This window comes from Alligator sinensis, unplaced genomic scaffold, assembly GCF_000455745.1.
Source record: "Alligator sinensis unplaced genomic scaffold, ASM45574v1 scaffold222_1, whole genome shotgun sequence".
Taxonomy (NCBI): Eukaryota; Metazoa; Chordata; order Crocodylia; family Alligatoridae; genus Alligator; species Alligator sinensis.
The window spans coordinates 3,644,330-3,657,233 of NW_005841912.1; the positions used below are offsets into that span (position 1 = coordinate 3,644,330).

General features: G+C 47.6%; 1 protein-coding gene across 1 annotated transcript in view; it reads right to left on the reverse strand.

Moving 5' to 3' along the window:
• Window positions 1-12,904, reverse strand: part of SLC4A4 (solute carrier family 4 member 4) — a 307,465-nt gene that overhangs the window by 156,031 nt on the left and 138,530 nt on the right. The window contains exon 5 of the mRNA XM_006018773.3: window positions 4,454-4,614. Coding sequence (XP_006018835.1) covers window positions 4,454-4,614 — 161 coding nt within the window. The remainder of the gene's footprint in view (window positions 1-4,453; window positions 4,615-12,904) is intronic.

Sequence of the window (12,904 nt, forward strand, 5' to 3'; positions counted from 1 at the left end):
CTCCCCACACCCCTCCCCGGCCAAACATAGACACACCCTCTTTCCACACCCCTTAAAGTTCCCCTAGAGGCAGGTCTCTTCTGGAAGGCACTTTGGAGGAGGTTGTGGGGGCAGGTGGCTCAGCTCCTCCTTTTGTTGTGCCTCTGCCTGCTGAGGAGGAAGAAAATGCAGGATCCCCATCCACAACTGAGAAGCAAGTGGGTAGTGTAGTGTAGGATCATTCTGAGGTAGCAGATGATCCCAGGTATGCTACCTGCCATCACTGCCGAAAGCAGATCAGCCGGGGCAAGGACAAGAAACTTTTCACCACCGCAGAGATGCTGCTGCATCTCAGGAAGCAGCATCTCTTGCCCTTGTTCCTCCTCAGCCTGGCACCAGTGGGAGCATGCCCAAAAAGAAGCCCCACTCTCGCTCCAAATCCCCTATCCTCCAAAGCAGAGGCAGGCCACCCTGGACCAGTGGGGGATAGGCAAGGACAAAGGGGGGCGCATTCCCAAGGCGAGCAAAGTCACCCAGAGCACTGGGGAGATGCTTGCTGTGGACAGCCAGCCCTTCTCCTTTGTTGAGTTTCCAGGGTTCAGGTGGCTCATGGCACTCATGGCCCCATCCTACCAAGTGCCCACACACACCACCTTTAGCATCCCAGCTTGGCATCACGTGTAACATGAAACCATTGCTTCTTGTTCTGTGATCTGCCACCACTCAGAACAGTCTAGCTCTGTCCCCTTTGGAACCACCCTTCAGGCAGTTGAAGACTGCTATTAAATCCCACCTCAGTCTTGTCTTCTCCAAACCAAATAAACCCAATTCCCTCAGCCTTGCCTCAGAAGTCACATGACCAAGTCCCCTAGCCATTTTCATTGTTCTCCACTGGACTCTTTCCAATTTGTCCACAACCATTCTGTAGTGGGGGCCCAAAACTGGACACAATACTCCAGATGTGGCCTCACTAGTGTGAAATACAGGGGAACAGTCACTTCCCTTGATCTCCTGACAACGTTCCTACTAATGCAACCCAGTATGCTGTTAGCCTTCTTTGCAACAAGGGCATACTGTTGGCTCATATTGAGTTTATTGTCCACTATACCCCCCAGGTCTTTTTCTGCAGAGCTGCTGCTTAGACAGTCAGTCTCCAGTCTGTACTGGTACACTGGATTGTTCCATCCTAAGTGCAGGACTTTACTTGTCCTTATTGAACATCAGGAGATTGCTTTTGGCCCAGTCTTCCAATCTGTCGAGATCTGAATCCTAGCCCCACCCTCCAGTGTATCTACTACTCCCCCAGCTTGGCATCACCTGCAAACTTGCTGAGGGTGCACTCCATCCCATTTTCCAGATCACTGTTGAAAATACTGAACAAACCCAGCCCCAGGACCAACCCCTGGGGCACTCCACTTCATACTGACTGCCAACTAGACATTGAGCCATTGACTACTATACTCTGAGCCCAAAGATCCAGCCCATTTTCTATCCACCTTACACTCCATTCACCCAACCTGTACTTCCTTAGCTTCATTGCCAGAATGCTGTGGAAGACCATATCAAAAGCCTTGCTAAAGTCAACATATATTACATTCGCTGGTCCCCTCACATCCACAAAGCCAGTCATCTCATCACAGAAGGTAATCAGGTTAGGCAGGCATGACTTGCTCTTGGTGAATCCATGCAGATTGTTCCTAATCACCTTCTCTTCCAAGTGCTTAGAAATGGATTCCTTGAGGACATGCTCCACGATTTTTCCAGGGACTGGGGTAAGGCTGACTAGCCTGTAGTTCCTCCTTCCCTTTCTTAAAGATAGGCACTGTATTTGCCTTTTTCCAATTGTCCAGGACCTCTCCCAGTTGCCATGAGTTTTCAAAGATAATGGCCAGAGGTTCTGCAATCACATTGGCCACCTCCTTCAGCACCCTTGGGCGCACCCCATCTGGCCCCATGGACTTGTACATATCCAGCTTTACTAAATAGTTTTTGGGTAGAGTGCAAAAAACACTTGCAACTTTGACTTGTAGAGTGTTGGTGTGCCAGGGCAGATGGCAGGGGAGCAATGAGGGGTCCAATCCTTGTTGTGGCAATGCGGCTGTGGCCCCTTTCCACTGTCCACCCACCACCGGCAATGAGCTGGGTCAGGGCTCCATGGACCCTGATGCAGCTGCTTACAGCCTCCCAGCTGCCTACCACAGCTAGCCTGGGTTCTAGGTGGGCCCTAGCCACCCACCATGGAGCAGATGGTAGGGAAGCTGCAAGCAGCTGCACTGGGGTCCACAAACCCCCAGCCCAGCTTGTTGCTAGCAACAGGTGCACACATGCCTCGAGGCAGATGGTGGAGAAGGGGCTAGGACTGCACTGCCACAACAAGGATTGGGCCTCTCATAGCTCCCCCACAGTCTGCCCCAAGGCATGGGTGCCAAGCCAAATGCCTTCGCATTCCACACTATGGCACGTATGCTGGGGGTTATCTATCTCGGGCCTAACCTGTTCTTTTGCCACTGTTGGCTGCTCACCTTCTCCCAAACTGTGCTGCCTGGTGCAGCAGACTGGGAGCTAAACTTGCCTGTGAAGACTAAGGTGAAAAAGGCATTACGTGCTTCAGCTTTTTCAGCATCATCTGTCACTGAGTTACCTCTCACATTTAGTAAAGGACCCATACTTTCTCTGATCCTCCTCTTGTTGCTGACATACTAGTAGGAACCCATTCTCATTACCCTTCATGTCCCTTGCTAGTTGCAGCTCCAATTGTGCTTTGGACTTCATGCCCTTCCTGACTGACAGAATAAAGAGCAATGGTCTCAAGTTACAGCAAGGGAGGTTTAGGTTGGATATTAGAAAAAACTCTCTCATTAGGAGGGTGGTGAAATACTGGAACAAGTTACCTAGAGAGGTGGTGGAATCTCCATCGTTGCAGTTTTCTAAGACCTGGATAGACAAAGCTTTGGCTGGAATTATCTAGTTGGGGATGGCCTTGCTTTGAGCAGGGGTTGGACTAGATAACCTCCTGAGGTCCCTTCCAATCCTAATGTTCTATGATTTATCCCTGCATGCCTGAGCAATACTTTTATACTCCTCCCTAGTTGTTTGTCCAAGTTTACACTTCCAATAAACTTCCTTTTTGTGTTTCAGCTTACTGAAGAGTTTCCTGATAAGCCAAGCTGGTCTCCTGCCATACTTGCTAGCCTTACTGGACATCGGGCTGGTTTGTTCCTACACCCTCAGTGACATTTCTTTAAAGTATAGCCAACTCTCCTAGACTCCTCTCCCCATCAGACTGGCCTCCCAGGGGATCCTGCCCACAAGTTCCCCAAGGGAGTCAAAGTCTCCTTTTCGAAGTCCAGGGTCCATACTCTGCTTTCTTTCCTTCCTTTCCTCAGGATCCTGAACTCTATCATCTTGTGGTCATGGCTGCCCAAGTTGCCATACACTACAGCCCAAAGAACAAGGCAGGTTCCCAGGTTCACAGTGAATCCTGAGGCAGGGCCCAAGTCAGGAAGGGACATGAGGCAGCTTCCAGACTCACTGCAAGTCCCAAATGCATTAAGGAGCCAGATGTAAGGCTCCAGGTGGGTGGGACCCTACTGGGGAGCTGTGTGTGAAGCTCCTGGGTCAAAGGGATAAGGGGATTAAGGCCCAGCGTCAGACAGGGGATGAGCTTGGGGATATTGAGATGCCCAGTGTGGGGCATATAGGGATTGAGGCCCATAATGGGGTGTGAGGGGACGAAGAGGGTCCCGAATCGGGCACAGGCCCTGGGGAAAAGGTAGTGGCTGGGAGCCCTGAGTGGGTAGGGGCTGGGAACCCTGAGTATATGATTTTAAATACCAGTGTAAGGGCACAAGGATCAAGAGTCCCAGTGTGAGGGCATGGGGACTGCAAGCTCCAATGTGAGGGCACAGGAGTGAAAGTCCAGACATGTGGCACTGGAGTGAGGGTCCCAGTGTGAGGGCATGGGAGTGCGGATCCCAATGTGCAGCACTGGAGAGATATGGATGCCATCTGTGAGGCATGGGACACAGTATAAGCAAGGTTGGAGCCGTGTACATAGGCCACTGGCAACAGGGCAAGTAAATCCTCCCGCCTGGTTATCATCTTCTAATCAGTATCATCAAGGCGTGGCAGAAAAGATAGGCAGGCGGTTAGCCCCAAGATAAGTGGGAGGGCCACTGATTTCACCAGCCCCGGGACATCCACTTGTTACACTCCTATAGGAGTAGACCGATGTAACAGTTAAATCAAAATTGCTCCCAAGCAGCAAGTCTTCCTCTCCTTTCAAAATGGCTTAAAGTTAGGTCAATCCACACAGCCTTTGCATTTTCTGCCCCATCCAGTCCCGGTCTCATGCCAGAAAGCTTGTGGTAAAAGTAAGCTTTTGTATTTTGACCAAAACCAACAAAACTCACTTTGACTGGGAACCATTAACAAGGCCATGATGAAGAAAACACATCCCACAAAGCTTACTTACCCACCACCTGAGGGAGAGTTGAGGCCTCCATATCCAGCATGATAGATCCCTTCTCCATACATGTCCTCAGTTCAAACAAGCTGTGCAAGGACAGTGTAGCAACATGGGGTTTACTCCATCTCTCTCCACCTTCTTCCACTTTTTCTTCAAACTTAATCCACCTAGAAAAAGGCACATCAGCAAAAGTATAGTTAAAATGCTGCCTGCAGCTTAATCCAGGTATTTCTGAAAGAGGCAAAAATATACAAAACATCACATAAGTTAAGATGTTATCCCACCACTCCAAACTAAGACAAAGGGAATAAAAAACAGCAACTGTTATACTGATACTGCTTGGCATTTAAACAGGACAAAAGTTTCACAGTGAGACCAAACAAACCCATAGCTGGCCACCAAAGAGAAAATGATTCAGTTTCAGTGAGGTCAAGCTCCAAGTGTTCCCTGTGTATAATGGAAGGTCAGAACCTCAGGAAACCTGTTCTAGTGCATTTAGGTGTCAAGCCTTAAAAACCTACATCTGAAAATTTTGGCCACAGTTAAAAAAAATCAGGTAAATCTGAGTTCAGTAAAAATGTAAGGTAATTAAAGGTAACACATGAAAGAAAAATAAGCAATTGGATCTTAAGTCATGCATGCATTTTCATTTTTCTTACAACTGCTCAAACTTTTGATAGAAACAGGAGAATAGCCAGATAGAAGAAAACATCATCTTACACAGAACTCATCATCCACTGACCTGGAAGCATTACAAGCAAGACAAGTATCCTTATCCCTACTTTATCCTTAGGGAAACCAAAACACAAAGAAGTAATATAAATTGCTTAAAGTTTCCTAGTAGGCCTCCACAATAGAGCAGGGGCTAGGATCTGTGAAGAAATCTCCCTCTCTCTGCCCCTCCTTTCAGTCAGCCCAAAAGTACCCCTCTTTCTTTCCCTTGCTTGCTATTTGGTTCAGGCTGGTTGACCAGGTGACCTAGCCAGATAAATTCCTGAGGGGAGTGGGGAGCTCACTCTTCCTCTAGCGGGCATTTTGAAAAGCCACAAGCAAAGTACCTCCAGGCTGCTGCCTGAATGAATACCTGTAAGTAAAAACTTGGAAATTAGCCAGGAGTTGGGATTTATGTCTAGGCAAACATGTTTTAAAAGGACTATTATGTCCAAAACTATGTAAGACCCTGATTAATTACATTTGCTCAAAGTGTATTCTGACTCCTTTGTTCTATTCCCTCCCCTCTCCGATCAATAAAGGTATTGGGTTATTGTGTGCCTGGCTGTGAATTCCTGAGAGGAGAGGCCGGCCTTTTTTTGCTCCCTTTGCTGGGCCAGCTAAGTTGGGCTTAGCATTCAGCACCTCTGGTGCTGAATGCTATCTTTGGATGCTTCAGGCTGAAAGAAGCCCTCTGAGATATTACTGTGGGCAAAGCACCCCAAGGTTTGAAGGGACTGTGTGCCCTGGGCTGCATAGGGCCCTACTAGAGACCAGTGCCCAGGTGGTGGCAGCGTTACTGCAGGCTTGTGGGTGTTCTCTAGGAAGGGGGACAGACAGCCGTAGGCTCCCCAGGGGAGACTCCCAAAGCATGGTTTGGGCCTGGCACAGTGAGGCGGGGGGCTCTGTGTGGTAGCGCCCCTTACTGTGCCACCACAGGATCCAGCTCTCTTCAATTCCATTCTGAATTCTGTTCATTAAGCTAAGGCCCACAGAGCCTCCGCTTTCCATTCCCCACGGTTCAGAACTGCCTCACAAAGGACAATTTATTTTTAATTTTTCCAGGAAGGAAAAAAAAAGAGGGCCTGGAATTCTTTAAAATCAAAACAAATCTTAAATGAAAAAAAATATTTTAAATGAAAAAAAATAATAAAAACCCCACAAAATGAACATGGAAAAGATGGGTTTGTATTTTTCTATATTCTGCATCCAGGCATCTAATAGTTCAGTTAAGTTTGCTTGGAAAGAAATCTGAAGACTCATCTCTCTAGTTGAATATTAGAGCAAAGGTTAAATACCATTCTGTGTAAAACATTCTTTACACAACAGAAACCATATCCTACAACACTGAAGTATCAGGTTTAAACCTACGGAATTTCCCTTACCACATTCCCAAAGGTCACAGAGATTCTACAAGACACTTTTAGCCCTCAGCAACACCCGAGTGCACACTGTTGCCTTCAATGGGTTTGGAGAGGTGTGACTGAATGGAACAATTCTGTTCCTGTACAAGGAGGAAGACATTTCAGTGGTCTCTTCCGGATCTATACTTACCCTAATGTGCTAGCAAAAGAAGACATGACCCATACAGAAAGATGGAGCAGATGACTTCCTCTTAACTTCAGCAACAAAAGGAAGGTCAGGGAAAGTATGGGTTCCTTACTAAATGGGAGAGACAACCTAGTGAGAGATAATGCGTAAAAGGATGAGGTGAATGCCTTTTTCATCTCAGTCTTCCCAGGCAAGGTCAGCTCCCAGACTACTGCACAGGGCAGCACAGTTTGGGGAGGAGGTGAGTAGCTACAGTGACAGAGGTGAGTAGCTACAGTGATGGACAAACAAGTTAGGAACTATTCAGAAAAGAAGGACATGCACAAGTCCATAGCACCGGATGGGATGCACCCGAGGTTGCTGAGAGAGTTGGCCAATGTGATTGCAGAACCACTAGCCATTATCTTTGAAAACTCATGGCAATTGGGAGAGGTCCTGGATGATTGGAAAAGGGAAAATATAGTGCCCATCTTTAAGAAAGGGAAGAAGGATCCAGGGAACTACAAACCAGTCAGCCTCCACTCAGACCCTGAAAAAATTAGGAAACGTCCTCAGGAACATGCATTTCTAAGCACCTGGAAGAGAAGGTAGTTAGGAACAGATAGCATGGATTCATCAGGCACATCCAGACAAGCATGGTAATGCAGTATGTGGTGCAGCAAATATGTTTGCAGTGCCACATACCACACAGTCCAGTGTTCTCCGTGCTGCAAGGGCACGCTGCCTGCAGGTTTATTTTCCTCAGGTTTTCTTGACCCCTGGATATCCAGGGGTCAAAAAACTGGAAAAAAAAATCTGGTACAACACGTGTTCAGCCAGTGTGCACTGCTGAAAAGCAGAGCTGGGCTGCCTGGAGCCATGCTGTGGCTGCCAGCCAGGCTCCGCACAACAGAATCGCCGAAGCTGCAGCCCCGGGAGGTCCCCAGTACCTCAGGTATGGCTGCTAGGGTCAGCACAGTGCTGTCCCCAACCTCCCCTACCCCACCCGGGGCAACTTGCTGTGTACCAAAGTGCACAGGGCACAGGCATTCCCCAGGGACAGGTGGCAGCAGCGTAAGGTGCACCGCCACTACTTGTCCCTGGGGAACCAAATATCCATGCATGTCTGGACGCACCCACCAAGGGCAAGTCATGCCTGATCAACCTGGCTGAATCATAAAATCATAGAAAGTTAGGGTTGGAAGGGACCTCATGAGGTCATCTAGTTCAGTGGTTCCCAGAAGCTCAGCTGTGACCCCAGAAGCTTCTCACTCGGGCAGACAGACAGGGATCCGAGCACGGTGCTTGTGCCATGACCCAGCAGCCAACCTACCATGGCCCTGTACCGGGCCATGGTCCCTTGGTTGGGAACTGTGCGGGCCGGGAGCGACCCAGGCCCTTTTCCGTGCTGCACGCGGGCTGTGGCCAGCAGCCCGGGCACGCTGGATCGGAGAGGGAGGGCGATGAGCTGGAATTAGGCACAGACGCTTAACGGTAGATTTTAAAGATTGTTTACTTACACCAGAGATGGTAGTGGTGTAGGCTGGAAAGCTTGCTTGAGTTGCGGTTACAGACACAGACAACACAGACGGTCGCGTGGAGGTTGCTAGGCTCCACGGAACAGAGCTCCGGATGCTCTGGGTGAGCGCGCCACCAAAATTGGACTCGTAGATACGTCTTATAAATTCTTTCCGCTCGAAGACGGGAAGAGGTGGGCGATGGATCAGGTCGCCAAACTCCTCTGAATCTCACACAGGGTCTCTATTACCCTGCCGTGTATCCAGAGTCCCCACGAGATGGATGTGGAGTCAGGAACTCTTTTGCACCGTGCATTTCTCTTGCAACTTGAGCAATGCACTCTGCAAAAGAAGCTGCAAACAGGCGGGAAACTCGTCCCTGCACCGGGGTTCTCCTCTGCAATAGGAAACTCTCCCGTGCAATGAAGTTGCAACCTGGCGGGGATAGTTCTGGTGCTGAAGCACACACAAAATCATGCCTTTGGGTCATGACAGGAACCTCTGATCTAGTTCAGTCCTCTGCTCAAAGCAGGACCAGCCCCAACCAGATCATCAAAAGCCAAACTAGATCATCCCAGCCAATTGCCTTCTCAGATGAGATGCCTGGCTCTGTGGATGTAGGGAGAGCAGTGGATGCAATATACCTTGACTTTAGCAAGACTTTTGATAACATCTCGAACGAAATTCTCTAAGGCAAGCTAAGGAACTATGAGCTGGGTGAAGAGACTATATGGTGAATAGAAACCTGGCTTGATCATCAGGCTGAGAGGGTAGTAATCAATTACTTGAAGTCTAGTTGGCAGCCTGTATAAAGTAAAGTGCCCCAGCGGTCAGTCTGGAGGCTGGTTTTGTTCTATATCTTCATCAGTGGCTTGAAAGATGGGATGGAGTGCACCCGCCACAAGTCTGCAGGTGATACCAAGCTGTGGGGAACTGTATATACACTGAAGGGCAGATAGGATTCAGAGAAATCTCGCCCCCTGCCCCCAACAACCCCTAGCCCCCAGCAGCCCCTTGCAGACTGGGACTCTTCCAGCCTGCAAGGAGAAACCTGAAGTTTCCTGCATTTTTTCCTTTAAAAGAGAAAATCCACGTTTTTCCACACCAAATGTAAAACCCAGATCTCTGGTTATAAGCATCTGAAACCTATGGATTCCTTTGAAAATCTGAGCTAGCCATATTTACTGTATGTTTCCTGCATGAATTTGCAAATTACAAAGACTTCAACATTTTGGTTGAAAGCATACAATTCACCTTAAGCACTTTCCCTTGTTTGATCTACATTTGGTATTTCTTTGGAAGTTAGATGCTTAGGTATTTTTGCTAGTAGACACCTCAATACCTTTAAAATTCAAGCCTTCAAATGCTTCATTTCTGAAGTTCCCTCTGAACTCTGGAATGCACACTATCTCATTATGCAGCTTGTTGCTATTTAGTTAAGCAACTTGTTCCAACTTTTCTACCTCTGATACCTGAAAAGAGTAGTCAAAGTACATACCGCCCACACAGCCTGCATAGTAAAGACTGATACAGAGAAACTCAAACATATACACATTTCTTTAGTTGCTCCTTTCACTTCCTTGTCATCCATCATCCAGCCCCCTCTTAGTTTTCACCTTATACCTCACATAGTCACCTGGCTCTATTCACTGATGGGTAAGAAAGGAGGAATTGAGTTTAATAAAACTTTTACTATTGAATCAAATGTAAATGAAATTTAGCATTGATTCTGACAAAGAGAGAAGAGAGTCCTAGCTCTAAAGTAGACCAGAGGGTTCACATTCAATAACCCAGGAAGACAGAGGCTAGTTGCTTGGATCAAATGCTTTCCTGAGTCACTGCTCATTACCTTCTAATTACTGCATCAGCCAAAAAGTATCACATTTAAAAACCATAAGTATGAAGGCTATTAAAAACTCAATCAAAGATTCACTCCTAGTATAACCATTTTGAAATTTTAGTATTACTGCCTCATAACACTGTTATACTCATTTGACTGCATTCTGGATAATACTCTCCTAAAGAAATCCCTTCTTGATCAGGGTTTTGGAAGATGCCTACAGAATCTCTTAAGAGTTATACAGTCAGGCCCAAGCCAGCATGGACAGAAAGTTGACAGCTTAAGAGCAAGTAAGTGCCTAAGTACCACAAAAATGTTCAATAATGCTGGTACTTCAGCACTTCAATATCAGGCTCACTGTGGTAGTGCACCTTCAGGTGCTTGCCACTTTAAGGGCTGAGGCAGGTAACTGGCAGGTGCCTGATAAGGGTGGCCATTTTCAAACATAGGCCAGCCAGCCTAACATCCTCGAAGTAAGGGCAGGAGCTAGGGCCTTGACTTGGAGGCTCCTGGTCCTGGGCATGATCTAAAACTGCACCCTGCTAGGGTAGGGAGGCCTGGTGGGGCTCCTGGTGGCAGGAGAGCCCCCAAGAATTGCCGGGACCATGAACCTCCTTGGTGGACGGCAGGTAGGGGTGCCTTAACCCCAGCCCCCACCATCTGGCAATAGTGCGAGCAGGAGGAGCAAGGGGGGCCAGGTGCGTTAGTAGTGAGAAACCTGAGCCCAGCAGGGCTGTGAGACCCCAGAGACCCCAGAAGGGGTAGCCTGTGGAGCGTAGTATGAGGACCCGCTCACAGTAGGGTGCTATAAGGGGCGCCTGAAGGACTGAGTGTGTTGGGGTGCAGACTAGGGCTGTGAGAGTGGTTTGAAGGACTGCACCAGAGGCATACTGCATAGGGCTGCAAAAGCAGCTTGAAGGACAGTACATGGGCCAGCCCCAGCAGTGTGAGCATGAGAGCAGTTGCCCAGTGAGGGGCTTGGGGCAGAATCAGCCCAGGGTTTGGCACAAGGCTGGGCCATGTAGAGTAGGGGAACTCCTGGGAACTGAAGGACTGCGTGGTAGGGCCAGTGTGCAAGTAGCGAAGCCTGATGGCCCAAGAGGGGCTGCTCAAGAGCAGCAAGGGCAGTAGAGTGTGGCCCAGTAATGAGCGATATGCCAGAGGCCTCTGTGAGAGGGGGCGGAGTGCAAGAGGCCTCCTGTGAGATGGGGGGTGAAGTGAATGTCAGAATGAATGGAGCCCAACTATGGACCAAGTTTGCTCTGGTCTCATACTGTGGAGCAATCATAATCAGGGTGCCATATGCGAGGCATGGGCCACAGTATAGGATGCCATCTGTGAGGCATGGGCCACAGTATAGGGAAGGTTTGGAGACGTGGATAGTGCCCCCTGGCATCAGGGCAAGTAATGGGCAGCCTCCCACTTAATAAATCAAGTTAACAATCAAGTCATGGCAGACAAGTCAGGGCAGACTGCCCTAGGCAGGGGAGTGGGCCGCTTTGGGTTCTGGCCTTGAGTTTGCCCCCTATCACACTCTCATAGCCTGGGACGCAAAACTTTCTTTTAAGTATAAGTAACCAAGAACCCAGCCTTGCAGGATCTCCAAACACCAGCCTAGAATTAATTTGTCAGGACAGTATTTGATCAGTAATTTAGCTTCAACATGGTAACTCACATGCAGAAAGCTGCATTTGCAATTGGTTGAGCAAAGCTAAAAGTCCACAGAGAAGTGAAGGATTTAAATGATTTGTCTGAGAGGCTATGGATTTAGTCAATACCTAACAGCTGTTAATATAAATAATATGTGCCTTGGCCAACTGGCCATGTAAGGAATTACTTTTTTTCCTTTTTTTTTTTTAGCATCCTACAAAAGTAGTGAAAGCGAGTTTAAGTTCAGCAACCCTTCTTACATGCACTTCCCTGACAGTCAAAGATGAAGCTACGAATGTACTGAATGGTAACAATATGCTATCTGACATGGTTCGTTACACAACTTATTTTATTTATTTGTTCATTTATTCATTCCACTTATATGCTGCCCTTCCCAACAAAGGCTGAGGGTTTACAGTAAAAGAACAGAATAAATTATAGAACAGAAGAACAAACAAGAGAACAAAACAACTTTAAAAAAGTAGAATATCAAATAAAACAGACACCTCATAAATAATATTAGCAAGCAAAGCTGGACTGAGATAAGTACCAACCCAAATAGGAGGGTCTTAAAACACTTCTAGTCTCCAGTTCTGCTGGGCCTCAAGGGGAAAGAAGATCCAGGGCTGAAAAGCAACTCCGAAGAACAACTTCCCATGCATTTTCACCAAGTGGACTCAGCACGCTGATGATGCTTGCAAGAGATTACTCTTGGCTGACCTTAGGGACTGCAATAGGGCAAGTGTTTTTGGCTGTTAATTTCAAACCAGAGTTAGCCACTTTTAAAATCCCACTAGGCACCAAAATACCTTTAAAACTTGGCTTTCCTATACATCATCCTAAGGTTCCCTCTGAAATCTAGAATGTGTGCACTTGATCCAGTAGAGTTGGAGCATTATTGTAGCTGTGATGATCCATGAAAGAGATGAGAGGCAAGGATTTTTTTGGTGATCTCTCTTATTGGACTAACTATATAAGTTGGGAGAGTTCTCTCACAACTGTGCAGCTGACTGAATAAAAAAGATAACCAAAAAAGATCCATATTACTTGACCTAGGAACTTATCATTTAGTTAAGCTATCTGTTCCTACTCTTCAGTCTGGTCCTGAACAGATAACAGCCAGCACCAGTTTTCCTCCTTAGTGCATGACAGTCCTTGTTGCTGGTACAATGGGACCAGCTCAGGCATACTGCACCAGATCATATAATT